The 19,774-nt window shown below is 34.0% G+C and overlaps 1 protein-coding gene across 3 annotated transcripts in view; it reads right to left on the reverse strand.

The window, feature by feature from the left end:
- The window catches only part of ACVR2A (activin A receptor type 2A), an 88,268-nt gene that overhangs the window by 10,950 nt on the left and 57,544 nt on the right, over positions 1-19,774 (reverse strand). For all 3 annotated transcript variants that reach the window (XM_069458233.1, XM_069458149.1, XM_069458090.1), the window contains 3 exons: positions 6,087-6,230; positions 3,993-4,136; positions 1,534-1,679 (listed from right to left, as the gene is read on the reverse strand). In XM_069458233.1, the coding sequence (XP_069314334.1) occupies positions 1,534-1,679; positions 3,993-4,136; positions 6,087-6,230 (434 nt within the window). The remainder of the gene's footprint in view (positions 1-1,533; positions 1,680-3,992; positions 4,137-6,086; positions 6,231-19,774) is intronic.

Genomic DNA, 19,774 nt, shown 5'->3' on the forward strand with positions numbered 1-19,774 from the left:
TGAATTGTAGCCTTTTGTGTATTAGTACAGACCTACATTTTACAATGGTCCCTTATTGTCGTGGTTCTTTTCTACACTTGGTTGTAGAAAAGCATCTTTAGGAATGTAGAGCAGATAAAAACGTCTTACCCTAAGCATATTCTACTCTAGCTAGATCCTGGTGTTCTGAAAAGCGTAATTTTTAAGGCAGTAAGACATCCTCCTCTACACACATGTCTCAACTGGTTCCTCTTAGGGATTACTGTACCCTAGCTAAATACACCTATGCCATGACCAATGGTGAGGCAAGGAAAAATCCGGCAAAAGGCACGTACATAGGAAGTGAGAAGAAAGGGGAGCTGTTTCTGAGCTAGGATTTGTTCAAGGTTTGCAAAATCAGAATCTATGTTAGAAGTGGATTTATAGTAACACCTCTTAGCAACCTAAAACACCACCTGGTGGCACTCAACTAAGTATTTGCTCAATGAATCAATTAATGCCCACTTTAAAAACAATAATCTTTAAATTGAATATAACATGACAAATTGAATCCCATGTTCAAATAAATTAAATACATGGCAAACTGAATCTCATGTTTAAGGAACAAACATTTTTCCTTTTGAGGGTGTAACAGTTGTTGGGTCTAAGTACTGTTCCTTCAGTAAACAATTGTTTAAATGACGCCTCCTTATACCTTAGTTCAGGGTAAAAAAAGATCATCTGGTCATTCAAAAAATAAGCAAACAAGGTATTATGAGCACCGTGCTCCAACCAACTGAGCTAACCGGCCACCTGCAGACAGATATTAAAAATCTCTCCTTAATTACATTTCCTTGTACCTATTTATAATAATCTTTAAATGTTTTTTTTTTTTTTGTTGTTGAGACAGAGTCTCACTTTGTTGCCCAGGCTAGAATGAGTGCCGTGGCGTCAGCTTAGCTCACAGCAACCTCAGACTCCTCGGCTTAAGCGATCCTACTGCCTCAGCCTCCCGAGTAGCTGGGACTACAGGCATGCGCCACTATGCCCGGCTAATTTTTTCTATATAGATTTTTAGTTGTCCATATAATGTCGTTCTATTTTTAGTAGAGACGGGGTCTCGCTCAGGCTGGTCTCGAACTCCTGACCTTGAGCAATCCACCCGCCTCGGCCTCCCAGAGTGCTAGGATTACAGGCGTGAGCCACCGCGCCCGGCCTAAATGTTTTGAAGTAAAACAAATTTTTCTTTTTCCTTTGAGATAGAGAAAATACACTTATTTTCACTTTAAAGATAATTATAAATAAGTACAAAGGGGTATAATTAAGGAAAGGATTTTCAGAAATTAAACAAATTGAAAATTACATAACTAACTTTATTAATGATATTAAAAAAATACATCATCCAAAATACTTCCTAGCCAATCTCAAAGCTAATTTAAAAAACAAATGAAAACCAACTTCTTCATAGAGCAAAACTGTATAACTACAGAAAAAATAAATTTTATCCAGGGGTTAAAACTTTTAAATCATAAACCTACTCAATTATTTGGGGAAACAATATAAATTTAGCTCTACCTGTGAGATATGGCGGGTTTGTGGCCATCTTTTAGGCCAGGTATATCCTCATGTAAATATGCCAATCCTCTAGCCATGGTTTCTGCAATATGACACAATTCATTCCAAGAAACCACATTAGCCTTAAGAAAATCTGACAAAGAACCCTAAAGAGAAAAAAAAAAGAAAAAGAAAGAAACTTATGCTATTGACAAAAGCCATATCTACAAGACTTTTCTGTTTACCTGTAAGAGGTTATGGAAGGCAACATATCTTTCCTTTTAGTGCATATTAATATCCAAGAAGCAATCTTTCTGGAAGGGTTAAAATTTCCTTCTAGTTCACATTTATAAATATTTGAAAAGAAAGAAATATCAATGATCGGTTTATTACAAGAATAGTCAATTTCCTCTAATTTAGAAGACAAAATTAGAAGGAAAAAAAAAAAAAGACTAGTTGAAAATCTAAAGTTCTAGAAAATATTCCAAAAGTTAAAATATACTGACTATAGAGACATTATATCACAGGAGTAGGAGAACACACAATTACAACATATAAACAACAATATGAAGAATCCTCCTCTAGATATTACTTAGTCATCCTGTTAGTCAAGAATTAAGAGACATAAAAAAGCCACTTATATTTCATAATGATGAAGCCAATTAACAAAAACACAACGTCCTACTTCATTAATCATATTTTCATACTATTAAGCTGGTGCAAAAGTAATTGCAGTTTTGGCATTGTTGAAACTTGCCATTTGATATTGGAATGCATACATAAATGCAGTTATGTTATACATTATTTTAATGTACATTTCTTGCTTTATGTTTTTTCCTAATGACTTATTACTGGCTGCTTATTTTATATTTATTTTAGACTATGGAAATGATGTTAGACAAAAAGCAAATTTGAGCGATTTTCTTATTCAAGTTCAAAATGGGTCATAAAAGCAGTGGGGAGAACTGACAACATCAACAACGCATTTGGCCCAGGAACTGCTAACAAATGTACAGTGCAGGGTGGTTCAAGAAGTTTTGCAAATGAGAGGAGAGCCTTGAAGATGAGTGCAGTGGCCGGCCATTGGAAGTTGACAACGACCAGTTGAGAGCAATCTTCGAAGCTGATCCTTTTACAACTATGGGAGAAGTTGCTAAAGAACTCAACATCGACCATTCTATGGTCATTTGGCATTTGAAGCAAATTGGAAAGGTGAAAAAGCTCGATAAGTGGGTGCCTCATGACCTAACTGAAAATCAAAAATATCGTCGTTTTGAAGTGTCATCTTGTCTTATTGTATGCAACAAGGAACCATTTCTCGATGGGATTGTGACGTCCAATGAAAAGTGGATTTTGTATGACAATCAGCAACAACCAGCTCAGTGGCTGGACAGAGAAGCACCTCCAAAGCACTTGCCAAAGCCAAACTTGCACCAAAAAAGGTCACGGTCACTGTTTGGTGGTCTGCTGCAGGGGTCTGATCCACTACAGCTTTCTGAATCCCAGGAAAACCATTACATCTGAGAAATATGCTCAGCAAATCAATGAGATGCATCAAAAACTTAACTGCCTGCAACTGGCATTGGTCAACAGAAGGAGCCCAATTCTTCTCCACAACAATGCCCAACCGCATGTCGCACAACCAATATTTCAAAAGTTGAACACATCGGGCTACAAAGGTTTGCCTCATCCGCCATGTTCACCTGACTTCTCGCCAACCGACTATCACTTCTTCAGGCATCTCCGCAACTTTTTGCAGGGAAAATGCTTCCACAACCAGCAGGATGCAGAAAATGCTTTCTGAAGAGTTCGTAGAATCCCAAAGCATGGATTTTTATGCTACAGGAGTAAACAAACTTATTTCTTGTTGGCAAAAATGTGTTGATTGTAATGATTCCTATTTTGATTGATAAAGATGTGTTTGAGCCTAGTTATAATGATTTAAAATTCTTGGTCCAAAACTGCAATTACTTTTGCACCAATCTATTAACTCTGAAAGCAGAAAAATTGAGAAAAAATAGCAAGTATGTTTTGGTGATAATTACTGACAGATCAAAGATCAGATAAATTTCCTGACTGGTTCTGTCACTAAGCTAGATTGATTAATGAGTTTTAGACATAAAAAACAGTTCATGTAATCAAAATGGATTGTAAATGGTAAATGAAATTATTAAGCACTGTCTATACTAAAATAAGTATTTGAAAGAGAGGTAATTATAGCACAAGAAGTCAGAGACAAAAGACTGGTATTACATGAGCAGAGAGTTAGTTAAATAGTTGCCATCTTTGCTCTTTTTATTAAAATAAATTATTTTTAAAGACAGATTTTTACTTAAGAGTGATTTCTATTTTCAGGTTAAATATTGATCAACTATAATAACATACTAACTCCAGAGGAATAAGTATGATTGATTTATAGCCAACATTAGGTAGGCAGGCCAACTCTGACTTTACTAAATTAAAATTTTAAGTAGTTTTACCTTTTCATGAAATGCTGTTATTAGCCAAAGATCCACATCAACACTGGTGCCTCGTTTTTCTGCACCAATGAACTGTAATATGTTCTCATGCTTCATTCCAGGCAAACTATAGACTTCATACTCATTTTGCCATGACTGTTTGTCCTAGAATTAGAAAGGAAGCATAGTAAGAACACTAAGAATACAGGTAAATAAACCATGTGTAAGAGATAGCTCAAAAAGGTTCTAAGGCAAACAAAAAAATAAAATTAAGTATTTTATTAAAAGATTCTTTGGTTTTATTCTGTTTTTTTAGAGAAAGCTCTAATAATAGGTAACAGTTCTATACTAAAGGCCTGCCCTGTCCCATTCCCTCAAAACATACTTTTCTGGGTTTCCAGCTCATAAACAAAAGAGTTGATCAGAAATGCTGCGCTTCTCTACTTTACAATTGGCAACACATTCTGCTTACAAATTATCCCAAGTTTTACACTGTAATTTCATCATGGTGTGAAGTTACTTGTGTTACTATTCAGAATAATCTCCCTGAAAGATGACATTCAGGTAGAACGACTTCCTCTAAGTAGAAAACATTTTTTTCCAAAGACTAATATAATATCAAACATTCTTAAAAAGTGTTTAGCATACCCTGAAAAGTCAACAAGAGAACAAGGGCATAAACACGCAATACAGTAATTAAAAACATCACATACTCATTTGTGCCTGCAAGTAATCTATGTCTACTGCATATTTACTTACAAAAAATTAGTTTCTTTTCACTGTGAAAGGACAATGACAGCGGGGGCACCATGGCATAATGGTTAGGAACCCTCCAGATCCAAATTATCTAAATTCCAGCTTTCCCACTAATCTTTGGCAAGTTATATAATCATTCAGTTTCCTTATTAAGTAAAACAGGGATTGATTATAATGTCTGTCTCATAGGGTTGTTGTATTATATGTTGTAGTATATGTATATATGAGTAATACATGTACACATATTAGTGAGTACTCATATATGTAAAGCACATCTACCTGACACAACAGAAGTATTCAATAAAATGTTAGCTACTGTTGTCGTTACTCTTAAGTTAACATCAACCGAATGCCTTTCTCTAATTTTTAAGCTGTCTTACACATTAAAATAACAACTTTTCTGATCTTATTTATGAATATTGGCACAAAAGAATATACTCTCTCTGAGAACTAAACTGTAGTTTACAGTATCTGCATTGCTACCAAAAAAAAAACAGTAATAAACTTCAGACTCTATGAAATAGGCTTTATAGGAGGTAAAAAGGCTAAAATCTAAGTATAGCAACACAAACAAATTGCTTGTATGATAACTTTGGAATAAGTATGATCCACTGTCTAGATGTGATGGAAAAGCCTGTATCAACAAATCCAGACAGGACCTCAGTACCAAAGATACCATTAGCTGCAGGGATACACAAGCACAAGACAGGGAAGATACAATCATCATAAATCTATAGCACCAATGGAACAAAACAAAATATAAGAACAACTCAGAGGTGCATTAGAGCAGGGTTTTATGAGAAGTCCAGCCACCTTTAAAAGAAAAGCAATTCAACAGTAAACCAATTATATGGAGTCTTGATTCACTGCCTCTGAAAATGTACCAAACAAAAACAGAAATGATTACATAAATACTCAAAAGTAGAATGAAAATAAATCAAAGTCTGGTAATATAGCTCCACTTAGCAATTCTAAAACAAAGCACACTACTCTTTTACTCTTCTGTTTGTTTTTTCTGATAATGTCAAGGGGATATTAAAGTTTAACCACGCAATGAGGTTTTTTTCATTGGAATCCTCATCTTTACATAACATTTCTGTAGAATTTTTATTGGCAAAAGATCTCCTATATGTCCTTTTAATTCCAACACTCCAAACAAACATTATAATTGTTGTACTACTAATTCCATTTCTCAGATAGAGTCCTTCTCAATAGAAGGACTAAGTGCTTTTCCCAGTACCACAAAGAACTACCTTGGAACTTACTGCTTCTGTTTTCAGACTACATCTAAGTTATGACAGCCAGCCAGTTATCTCTTTTAAAAAATATACACAGATTACAAAACTGCAATAAAAATACCTGTATTGGAAATATTTTGACAGCCACATATTCATTGAGCAACTGGGCTTTCCAGACACAACCAAATCTTCCCCTTGCTTTCACTTCTAGTAACTGCAGTGGCTTCAAACCTAGTAATGGAGAAGGTGGCGGTGGTCCTGGGTCCTAAGATAAATAATAATAATACTGTAAATAAGCAGAACATGATACATATCAATTCTGAAAACAAGAAAAAAGTGAGTATATTAAAGAATCAACTGACGGAAACAGTAAACACATATGGATGACATTAACTTCAATCTTGTCAGAATTGAGGTCTCAAGCATTACTAATTATCTACATGATCACAAAGCAAACAACTTGAATTAAGAGTTCTCATACCATTCAGTACTACTGTTACAAATGTACAGCAGAAGAAAATCATTTTGATCCAGAATCCTTAATTTTCCCCACTAACATTTTCTGTGAACTTTAGAATACTCCTAACAGTATTTCCATTGGTTTCATCCACTGTATACTTCCTTAGAGGATGAGGATTTAAAAAGTGCCAGAAAAAGAAAATTATGGCTATATCTCACAGACTCCTCAAATCCACTATTTTCTCCAATGACTGTTTAAATTTTTTCTTCATTAATCTCAGAAATACCCATAGTCATTTGTAAGCACACTGCAGAGATGTATATCAAATATAAAGTACATAAAAGAAATATGTAAATTAATATTGCTAAAGCCAAACTGTTTTGTTCACTCTAATTTTGCAACATATTAACAATTCATCCCTTTGCTTATAATTATTTCCCAAAATTGATCTGAGATTAAAATTATTTGTGTTCAGAAACTGATTGGCAAAAAAACGTACAAATAAAAATCCAGAAAAGTGGTCATAATAGTAGATAACAAGGTATGGTGAATGAAAGAAAAATACATGGCTATAGCTAAAAAAAACAGAGCAAATATACTATATAAATAGGAGAACAGCATCTACAAATCACAAGGGAATCCTCCCTATCAAAGCAGAACGGCAACCCTTCACTGAAAGCATTCTATCAGTTCATTATCTGCAACTAAGGCAAGATGTAGGAAGCCTTTTGGAAAGCTTCCAGAGAAAAGCAACAGAAATGTTTCAAGGACTGCATAATGAGTATTGTGAAGAAGAACTAAAATTTCTGTGGCAAGAGCAATAGATATGATGACAGCAGGTTGCACCTCAGACACTTGGAAATGATATGTCACCCCAGATCAATGCATCTCTCCGCGCCTTTCTTCTCCCTTTACCTCTTCTTCTGACACCTCAAGGACGGTGCTCTCTTTAGGCATCAGTCAGACCACTGGTGCCACTCAGGAATTTAAAAAGTTTATTCCACATTAGAAAGACTCTCAACAACAGAACCATTGTGAGGAATTATATAGAAAAAACCTGCAATTTCTTCTTCTAAACTTAGACAATCTTTATAAAATGACTTGAGAATTCCTATTTTAAAACGGAAAGATAAAATAGAAGACTTCCTGTGACTCATTTCAAACTCAGATATTTATTTTTAAAAATGTCTATAAAAGTTTCTTTTCCTTCCACATTCAAAACCTGAAAGATTAGTAAAGCTAGAGTGTTTTCGTTTAGAGGAGTGGCAGGTCAAGGAGGTCAGATACAAATCTTCTAGAAAGGCAGGGCTGTCAAAGTGTGATTCTCAGTGGGAGGAGCCACAAGAATCTCTGGAGAGTTTCCATGAAAACTACACCCTCCCGGCCTTATCCTTCAACTGACCACCTCTACCTGTAATAAGAAATGACACTGATAGGAGTAGGCTGCTTATGTGAATGCGGAAACCAGACGGAGGGGGAAGGGCTTGAAAACTACTCTTTTAGAGGCAAAGAAAACCATTCAGTCCTCGAGGCCCAAGAATTATTATAAACTGCATAAAGAAATATTTAAACTAAATAGAAAGGCAGAGTTTTCAAAGCTGGGATGTGAAAAACTACTAAAGTATGCGCATAAGAGCTGAAAGCTAAAGAGGAAAAATAACAACGTACAGGTAATATGGCTCTAAATTGAAACACTAAGATTTTTATTTGTTTTTTTTATTTGTAGAGATGGGGTCTTGCCATATTGTCCAGGCTGTTCTCAAACTCTTGGTCTGAAGCAATCCTTCTGCCTTGGCCTCCCAAAGTGCTGGGATTATAGAAGTAAGCCACTGTGCCCAGCCAAAACACTAAGACTTTTTAATAACTTCTATATAAATTGGTGCTATCTCTCTAGACAACGTACACATTATCCATTCTCTATTCTAAAGAGTGCTAATCACATGAATATGATTTCAATATATAAAACAAGATTTAGATTAATTTAATCCACATCTCCAATTAAGAATATGTCGGCAGTTCAAAATACAATTTTAGTGTAACATTAACCTCAGTTTTAGAAAACATATAATTTTCAATGTATATATTTAGAAAAACTGTTCATAAAATGTTTTCCAAATGCATAAACTTCTAAGTTCCCACACATTTCCAATGCCCCGTTCAGCAAATTTCTAAGCTACTATTACAGAAAAAAAGAAACCTTAGATTACTCTCTTAATATTACAATTATTTTCAATATTGTATCATAACAACCAGAAAAAGCACTGTTGTCAAAACTACTTAAAAGTTAAAAGCTTCAATTAAAAAGAAAACTGCCAATTTCAAAGGGTGAGAAAAAGGTCTACAAAGATACATTACTACAGAATGTCAAAATGGTATGGGTTAGAAATGACATGTGTTTTTAAATGCAATTTTAAGTAATACTCTTTAATACTTAAAGGACTGGGTTAAAAAAATGAGTAACTTTGTAGCACAGGTTATAACTATATAATCTGGAACACTAATCAATAAACTTTTTTGCCTTTGTAATGAAAAATTACTAAAATTTAAGCTTTAAATACACCTCTAATATCTAGATTTTACTTATCTATAAGAATGTTAGAAATGATTTTCAGGTAATCAGCATCATTACAGTAGTTTACCCACAAAAAACTGAATACTTGATCCAGAAATAAAAATATATACCTCTAAAATATATGAACCCTTGGGGAGACAAATTCAGACTTAAATTTCAAAAATGACAAGCAACATTCTGATGTCATCCAAAAAACATAGCTTTGCCCTACTACACAGAGAAACCAATGGGAGGTGTGGTTTGCCAACTGTAAGGACTTCAGAATTCCTGAAAACTTTCCCTAAGTTTCCAGTTCTCCTACAGTACCCATGCTATTTTTAAAAGATACACTTTAGAATATGACTCTCAATACATTTCTTCCTTACCAATTTGTATGTGAAAATTATGGTATCAGAAGACAACATGTTGAGAAGACATGTTGAAATGACAACTGGAAAAAGTCCTCCCACCACCCCACCACACCCAGTATCAACACTATAACCAATACTGGAATAAATTATAATAAGTAGAGAGCCACAAAGTCATCTGTGATCATTTTACTTCTTAGCCCTCCACTGGAAGGGTGAATTTTAATCTAATTATAGCCTTAAACCTCCATACAGCAAAAGATCATCAAAAGTTATACTTCTGTAGCTAGTTCATTTGCTAAAGATGCCAAAGATGAAACTATTTAAAAATATAGATTTCACATTAAAAGATAATGAGCTGAACCAGAAAGGCAGCCTCTATTAAAAATGAGCACATGCTAACATGTAAGCTAATGGCATACTATAAAAATTAACCAATATAAGGTTTTTAAGGCTAATGGAGCCATTAGGTGTTAAGTTCTAATCCAGTAAAACAGTTGTTTCTTCATTCTACCTTAGATAAGTATAAATATTGTTAATCTCTTAAAACCAAAGCTGTTACTATGTCAAATCAATCTTGTTTTTAATACTAAAAGTGGAAGAGAAAACGCTTTGTAACATAAATGTATACACTATAAGGGATGCACAGTAAAGCAAAAACAATAACAAAAATCTAGGGACAAAATGTTAGTATGCATCCACAAAAAGTTCCACAACCATAAACAATGCATCTTACCTCTATCATTATATGAAAGGCGTGCTTGTGAAGAAAAAACACAGGCAAAAGAAATTACGATTCATATCCAGAATGAAATGAAAAATGACACATCAGTTACAAAAGTGAAGGAAAGAAAACAATGGTTTAGCTTTTTTAAAGTTGGCAGTGATCCAATGTATTATATTTTTAAAGCAAGGATTGGGAACACTTTCCTTATAAACAGAGGAAAGTAATATTTAAAAAAAAAAAAAAAAAAGCAAAAAACAAAAAAGAAATCTTGGGTATGAGGGATAGGTAGTAAACAAATTCGTGACTCCAGAATAAGCCCATGTTAACTGATCCAATGGACTTTGTGCCAGCAAATAAACTAAACCAAATATTAAATAATTATTATTTATTTTTCTAAGAGGTTCCAGAGTCTAAACTATAAAAGTAAAATAAGCAATTTAACTGAGGAAGGTATGAGTTGGAATTGCCTTCTGGACACCAGAGGGCAGTATTGCCTTTAACAAAAGCTAGCTAGTAGCCCTGAATAAATTTATATGTAACTGGAATAAGTTCCTCAGACCACACTTTCTGACAGTCATCTTAAGAACCTCTAGAATTTCCTATTTCCTGGACTGCCTCATTCCCCTTTCATGGAAGACAGTATAATCATAATGATGAGGAAGAAAAGTGTTTCTGGTGGCTATGTGAGTGTGCGCAACATAAATAATACACTATGGCAAGAAAATAAGACAGAAGAACAAGAGCATCAGAATTAAGTAAAACACACAAACAGACCAGATCTATTGTTAACCTACTTGCCCAGTCACATCAAGGTGAAGAAATTAAGCAGTGGTATCCCTGGAAATGAGTTTCCACACATACTTCTCACATTCTGAAGATACTCAGATACTGACAGAGGACAAGATTATCATGTTTCCAGTCATCCCAAAACAGGTAAGGGCTTAAATTTAAAATTAGGAGAAACACTGTCACCAATGTTAAGAAGGGCTGAAAATTCTTCCAACAGATGACTATATATTCCCCAGTTTCCAATATTTCAATAGAGAACAACAGCACTGACAAAAAAAAATTGACAACTCACATATCTATGCCAGTTGCTTAACTAGTTTTTCTTCTTTCTAGATTTTATTCCCGTGACAATGATTCAAGACTATTTATAATTCATCCAAAAGGCTGAGCTAATCCTACTACCAAAACATCAGTACTCCAGAGTAAAATCCATCCCTTGAAAGAAATGCATGCCAATTGAATAACTAGATTATAGCTTCCCAAGGCTCAAGGATCTCTTGGATCTTGTTTAAATACAGGTGCTTTCAGAGATTAAAGATGCCACTGTACAAAGACTGTGCAAGTAGATGCTATCTATACACCTCACACCAAAATATGTCTCTGTTCAATACACTTCTCAATAAATGAACATTAGAATAAGCTATCAATGACCCATACTAAACAAGAGATACCAAGAACAAGCCCCAAAGTATAAACTTTGTGACAAAATATGAAGGGTCAAGAGAGAATCCAAAAAAATAAATTTACTGAAATACACAAACAGATAAAAAATAACCAAGTATGTCTTTGTGTAATATACTTCTCAATAAATGAACATTAGAATAAGCAAACAACAGACAGCAACAGGCTTCAATGTATAAACTATGTGACAAAATAAGAGTCAAAACAAACCCCCCAAAAATAAATGCACTGAAATATATGAACAGACAAAACCAGGTGGAATTCATAAATGGAAAATTTAGCTTAAATATTATGTACTAGAATCATAGGTTAATAAGGAAAATCGAATCTGCACATTAATGCCCATTAGGTATGTTGATGATAAAGAGATTTGCTGCTTATTTCTTAGATGGGAAAGAAATTATTACCAAACTTCATAAGAGAATGAATAGTTCTTCTCCATTCATTCATTCATTCAATATTTACTGAGTGCCCAGTTTGTGCCAGCCATTGACTACCCAGGCTCTCATGAAGCCTACAGTAGTTTAAGGCAGAAAGACTAATTAATGTTACACACTAATGAATGCATAATTATAAACTAAGAGCAATAAAAAAGAATTCAGTACTTTGAACACCTGTAAAGAAAAATGTGACTTACACTGGAGGTTAAATGTAACAAGATTTCCCTGTGGAGACGACACCTGAGAAATGCAGTAAGTACTAGAGAGAGACAGCTAAGGTCAAAAACAGTGTCGTGACACATACTAGATTTCTGACTTATGCAGCCAAATGGACGGTGGTTTCATTTACTGAGAACCAGGATTGAGAGAGACGATCATTACCCTTGAATAGTAAGTGCTTGAAGACATCTAAGTGGAGATATTTAGTAGGCAGTTAGTATACAGATCTGGAATATAAAGAAATCTTTCTAGAAATATGGATTTTTGTTTATGTAACTAAACATGTATATATAATATGTACTATGAATTTTCTTTTATTTCTATTTAAACCATTGTAAGAATTAGCTATGTCTAAATAGATAGGTATTTTTTTAGACGCCTCACGCAACAACCTTTTAGAACTATCAAGAAGAATTAAGGTCTCCCTACCCAAAATATGTGAAAACTGACAAATTCTGAATTTGTCTCCTCTTAATCATCTAATTATCTTACATTCTAAGAAATTTTACAATTGTTAATTTAAAAAAAAAAAAAAAGACTACTACCAAGCAGAATAGAAATAGAATCTATAAAGAAATAATACAGTATGTGTTAGGACAAATGTTTCTGAGCTAAGGAAAGTAAGATATACATTAACAGAGTCAATAATATTGTTATGTCAAAGACACTGCCATGATTCCATCTAATTAGATCTTCAAAATTCCTTTGCGATAATTCCTCCTTCCTACAGTTTCTCTCACCCTACTCCTCCAAAGCAAAGCAAAGAAAGACCAAAGTGGATGAAATGATGATTCTGGGCATGTTCCCTAAGACGTGGTTAGCCCTGGGGTTGAAAGTCTGAAAGTGATGTAGGCATGCACATTCTTCTTTTGGGGTTGCTGCTCACAGAATCAGGTTTGTGACTGGCTACAAAGAATTTTTATTTATTTTAGCCTTTCCATTCTGCAAGAGAAGCTGAAAAAAAAAAAAAATGGAAAAGGACCACGTTATACATGAATAAATTGTAATGTGGTAAAATGGTTATTTACAAGGCTATACATATGCTCACTACTATTTTAAATGTAATTTATGTACTCTGCTCCCTTTATCCTACTTTAAGTTTTTTATGGACCCCACCTACTTATTTATTGAAATAAGCCATTCAATTAATAGATAATAAATGCTTAGCCTTTGCCAGTTATAGTAAGGTGACTCTAAGCCAAGTCACTTCAAATGTGGCTGCCTCAATTTTCTTATCTATAAAATGCACTTGATAAAACAGAACTTATTTCATGGGGTATTGAAAGATTAAATGAGTGAATATGTATAAAGTGCTCTGTATAGTGCAAGATACAGTACTCAAAATGAAATCTTTTAAGACACTAAGTTAATTTCAAAGTATTAACTTTGATATATATCAACAGTTTCAATAAAAATGAACTTTTGAGTTCAATTTTGAAGTTGTTACTACTCTGTCAGCAATAACAACTAACACTTAACTGAGAACTTAGCCAAGCACCTGGATGTGTCTCTTCTCCCAATCAGTACAACTGGAATCAGACATTTCTCCTTTCATCCACTCTTTGCTTGAAATTGTTGAAGCAACTCCCTTCTTACTCTCTTTACCCTTCATTTCTGAGCTGCAAAGTCAAACAACCAACCAATCAACCTGTTTTAGTTCACCTACGTACTACCTGTGGGCTCCAGAGGGGCAAGGACTGTCCCTGTGCCAGTTTTACTATACATGCAGCATGGTGCCTGTGCCTGGCACCCAGTAGGCACTCAAGCATTACGTGAGTGGTTAAGCAACAACAAACCTTCCTAGCCCATCTCCTATAAGCACCTTTCACCAACAAATGGACTTTTTCATTTCTATTATCTTAAATTAACAGAAAAGATTTGACAGCAATGAAGTAGCTAGGAGTGAAGGAACAGGTCTAGGATGAAGTCCAGGAAATGAAAAATATAAAGGAAAAGCAAACTCACTTCCTCCTATCCACCATATCCTTGCCAAATGAAAAACGATAATTATGTACTCTGGTCTATATGCATCAATCCCATTTGTAAATTGGCAGACGAGGCCCTCTACAAACCAAAGAAAACTTGAACTCAAGATTTTAAAATTTGAATGGAAGTCATTTTTAGAAATAAAGTGCTGTGATTAGTTTTAGTGTGCAGCTTTAACTTGTTTTAAGCTGTTGATAAAACTTTAAATTTTTCTTCCTTCTCCTCTTCCTCCCTCTTTTTGCTTTTGGATGTGGAATTTTAGCCAATCTCCAAGTGGCCCTGTCTGAGCATATGTAAGTGAAGTAAATTATATATGCCTGATGAGAGCAAGTTTTTGTCAAGCTGCATGTCTATGGACAATTTATGACATTTCTCCCCATAATTAGTTTAGAAGCATACATAAAAGTTATAATTTAGGTTCCCAATAATATGGAAATAATCACACACCAAGGTGAGACACAGAAGGAAGAACGTCTATAGTAGCCCTGTACTATTTCTTAGGCTTATACCAAAAAAAAAGACAAAAGAAAAAAAAAAAACCACCAAGCTCAAGCCTAAAACAATAGCATTACATCATATTTTAAACATACTAAAATAATGTAGTTGAAAATATTTGTGAAATGTAGGTTCTCTTAGCAGAAACCTAACACAATCTCTAAACTAATAACATACCACATTGTGTACTTTAAATATACACAATTTTTACCAAAAAAATCAAATTTTGGTATTTCATGAGAATACAATAAAACTGCATTAAATTTCAAAATACATCACTTAAAAATGAGATTGATTAAAATATCAAGCTGAAAAGCTATCCTCTGTATACTGTTAACTTAAAAGAAGACAGTTATGGAATATTTTATAGTTTATAAAAGAGAAAAAAGTATATACTTGAACAAGTAAGATTAGAGAAAGGTGTCAAAGGATACATACCAACCTGTTAAAATTGGTTAATTCAAGAAAGTGATAGAGGAAGGGAAGAAACGAGGAACAAATGACTTTCTCTTTTTTTGTTCTGATGCTTTTTCTATACGATTTTTCTTGATTCAACAAGCATGTATTTATAATTCATTTTTAATTAGAAGAGAGTTTAAAAAGAAGAGGGAGGAAGTAAGAGAGAAAAAGCAAAAGGGAGAAAAATATAGGTTCATAAACTCTAACCATTTAGCAGTCAATCTATTTCAAGGTATGTTTCTGTAGATGTAGTATTTATTTTGTAACTTAATATTAGCATATTAAATACTCTTAATAAAACTTAGTAAATTTTTCCTGCTTCCTCCCCCAATAAGGAAGCAGCATATGTTCCTAAACTGACTTGGTTGAATGATGCTAATCCTACCCTTTCAGTTTATTATTAATTTTAAGTGGGTGCATATATAGACTCATGTTCAAGAGGAAAATCCTACAAAGCATTTTCACAGACGGCTTGGTTTCTCAGTGGATAGCAATTTGACATAGCATGAAATGACAACCTATTATTACTTTAATAGTAAGGTCAACAGAATTATTTTGTATGCCCAATTTAGGTACTCCAAAAGCCTTAGGTCCTTATCAGACCAATACCTAGACAAAATGTCATGATGTAAAGACTGGACAGGCTGATGGCATTTAAAAAAGTATGAACGTTGCAATACTAAAGTGCTATTTATATAGCCTTTACAAATGAACAAGAAGATAACTTCATACCTGTTAAAGGCAGGTCATTTCTAGTCCCTAAAATTCATTTGCTTATCAAGCAATTTTTTTATCAGCACAAATATAGATCTTATAAGCAGGAAATAATTATGAAAGCAATGTAGTTTTACTGAAACTACATTAACTCTAATCACAATAAGACTTCTTAATAAGGGTCCATCAATTCCCTATTATTCATGACTCACTGTCACTAGAAAAACCAGTTTGCAATCAGTTTACTCACTGCATATTACAAGAGCATCTTCCTACAGGTGGAAAGATGGTTTCAGCACAGGCAAAAGAAAGGTGATCTCGGTAATGTAAGTTGATAGGATGCTTCAGTCTGTGATTACAGAAAGAAACTGAGTAACATCATTACCTTATAAAAGTCTGCAATACTTCAACTTATTTTACACTCCCCAAAAACACCACCTCAAGATTTATCTCAAAACAAAGCCTTACAGCACCTGAATGTGTTTATTAAAGGAATCCCTAGGCATACTGCATTATCATCTCAGTGTAACTCTAAATACAACGAACTCAATTCAGCAATTCGGAACTTGCAGAATGGTTATTACATACAAATGCTGTGTAACATACGGTAGTAACTACAAATACATACCTTATCTTCAAGACGCTTACAATCTAGTGGGAGAATGGAACACATACACAAATGACTGTGAGCCCTTCTCAACTGGGGTTACTCATCTGAATCACAGAAAACAGAAAATGACTTAAGCGCTATTTTCTTAATTCTCTCAAGGATGATACATAACCAGTATAATTCCAGATGCATATGATAAGATGGCTTAGGGTGTAGTGGGAAGAAAGAATCAGAAGGCAGACAGGGTATGGAAGACCACATGTCATGCTCCGAACTTTGTATTCTTTGCCAGGGATCACTGGGAGCCCTCAAATACTTTTAAGCACAGAACTAACATAATTGAACATGTAAAATGCTATTCTATCAATAGTACAGATGAAGGGAGATAACTGGAAGCAAGATGACTATGAGATTACAGAAATATAATCTTAGCCCTCAGGAGTAAGAATGTCCTGAACTACAATAGGATCAGTAAGAATGAAAAGGTGAATGAACAGGACTTGGTAAATGACAGGGTCAAGAATAGAAGTAGTTGTCTCCAAGGCTTTCATCCAGGATGACTGGGAAAGATACCATGAAACAATGTTAGAAAAATAGTAGTTATGATTTACAAGGAAATATGAATGGCTTCAGCTAAATAAAAAAAAAGTAAACTGCTTTTTTCTCTGTCTTTTACTGTGGAAGATTAATTTTAGAATAAATTTTTATTGGTTACTAAGAACCATAATTTAAGACCAGATTTTAAAGCACTTACATCCCTAGATCACTTCTTCAGGATAAAATACTAAGGAAACCAGAAAAAATTCTAAACAAGTTGATGTATTACAGATAAAGAATCCCACTACTTAACTGCCAGAACCAGCTAACTAATCATGAGAACAATGCCTTACAACAGACCAGTCCATTCAACAAACTAGCCTTCAGCCAAATCTCTGAAGAAAAGTTTCCCTAAGAATGACAAATTTTATGTCATTGTCTAAAAGCATTTAAAAAATCTGGAGGAAGAATATTCCAGAAATCCCTGGCAAGAATGTGAGATCTTTTCCTAACTGGTCTTAGAATTAAACTTGGAACCATCGGAACATGAATATGGGGTGAAATACAGAAGTCACCTTCAGACTTCAATTGTGTATGTCTCTCCTACCTACTTCTCCTACTCTTCAAAAAAAGTCTTGAACAACTAGTAGGCATTGACAGGATCAACTCAGAAGCACAGGAATTTTTATCTACAAACCAAACACAGGTCCATAAATCTTATTCTAAAATGTGCTTTAAAAACTTTATAATGGAAAACACATGAATATGCCCTTCTACATGTCGATGACTTGTTTACTTCCCTTTTGCCCTATGTGAGACAATGTTAATGTGAGATGATGTTATTGCTCATTTTAGTAGTCACACAAACTATTCAATAACCGAAAAGTAGGAAAATAAATTAGCCTATAGAATGATTTTGAGATGGCAGGGATGTTTATTGAATTATCTGAAACACCAGAAGCATCTGCTTTCTGGAAAAAAGAGAAGCAGAACAGTATAAGCAATAAGAGCAAAGCTTTAGTGTCAACAAGTCCTTGGGTCCGATTGTAGTTCTGGCACTTGTAAGCTTTGGTATGTCTCAATTTCTTTATGTATAAAATGAGATCATACTACATAAACAACCCTGTGAGGTAAAAGTTAATCAGTGCTTTCTACACCAGGCTGGTTACCAGAATCACCTGGGAAGCTTATTGAAAACATAATATTCCAGACCCCATTCCATACTTTCAGCAGTATGATACTAAAATTTGTATTTCTAACAAATTCCAAAGATAATCCTTATTATATACCAGTCCCACAATTTGGAAATCATTGAAAAAACACATACACACACACTGTTGTTATATAGATCTACATAATTTATAATTTATATTTTTATGCATAATATAACAGAGCCCTAGTAAACTGTAAATGTGCAATAAATGCTTGATGTAATTATCATTAATTATTTTTAAGTTGGAGATAAAACTAAGCCTTCTGTAACAAAATGGCCACTAAGTAGTCTTCTAGAAATAGTGTTATAGTTCTTGCAGAACTATAGTTTACATAAACCTTTCACCAAAAACGAAACCTGAAGAAAGAAGCCATAGTGTTTCAGAGACAGTGAGAGAAGACAAAAATGAAGTTCCACATTGATGACAATATCCCTTTTCCACAACATAGTTTATGACAGAAGGAAAGCATAAAGTCAGGCCTGTCTTATATTTTTCATTACAAAGCTTGACTATATAGGTCACTTCATCACAAAATCTTAAAATTCATTCCTTATTTTTCAGCAATTCATACAAATACATGTGAATTCATGACAAAGCAATGCAAGTACTAAGTAAATGTGTATAATAACATTAACCATAACAAATATCTAAAACCCACAGAGATGGATATTGATGGAAGATTCCTGGTTCTTATTTACAAATAACATCTTTCCTTTTTAAAAATCTACACTCTTGAATTAATTAGTATTGCTAAATAAAAGTGGCCTCATATAGAGGATATAAAGCCCTTTAAAATAATGCCTTAACCACACTTTTGCATCAATATTGTATAAAGATCAATGTTACCTGTAAGATTATATTAACTATTTAAAAATTCCTTCTATAAAAACCTTAACAAATTTACTTATAAATGTGGTTTCCAGCTTGTTTCCATCACATCACAGATCTGGGATAAATTCATGAAATAATTACAGTACTGAATACTCTCTTTTCTAAATTTATATACTAGAGTCGGGCACAGTGGCTTATGCCTGAAATCCTAGCACTCTGGGAGGCCAAGGTGGGAGGATCACTTGAGACCAGCCTTCTCAACATGGCAAGATTCTGCCTCTACAAAAAATAGAAAATTTAGCTGAGGATGTGGTGTGTACCTGTAGCCCTAGCTACTCGGGAGGCTGAGGCAGGAGGATCACTTGAGCCCAGGAGTTTGAGGTTGCACTGAGCTACAATGACACCACTGTACTCTAGCCTGGGCAATGGAGTGAGACTCTGTCTCAAAAAAAAAAAAAAAAAGAATGCTAAACTAAATTTTTAAAAAGTTACAATTGACAGAAGATAAAGTATATCCTGTGGCTATTTGGACCAAACTACATATATTAGGCACTAAATTTTTTTATTTTACAAATGATTTTAATGAAACCAAACTTAGTTACTAATGTTTATAAGTTAAAATATTTAAGTTATAGAAAATAGTGTGTTTACCTAATTATAAAACATGGCTATTTTACCTTTGGGTTTATTTTACCACATACACATCTTACAAAGATTATGGGAATCAA

Source organism: Eulemur rufifrons, chromosome 1 (assembly GCF_041146395.1).
Source record: "Eulemur rufifrons isolate Redbay chromosome 1, OSU_ERuf_1, whole genome shotgun sequence".
Lineage (NCBI taxonomy): Eukaryota > Metazoa > Chordata > Mammalia > Primates > Lemuridae > Eulemur > Eulemur rufifrons.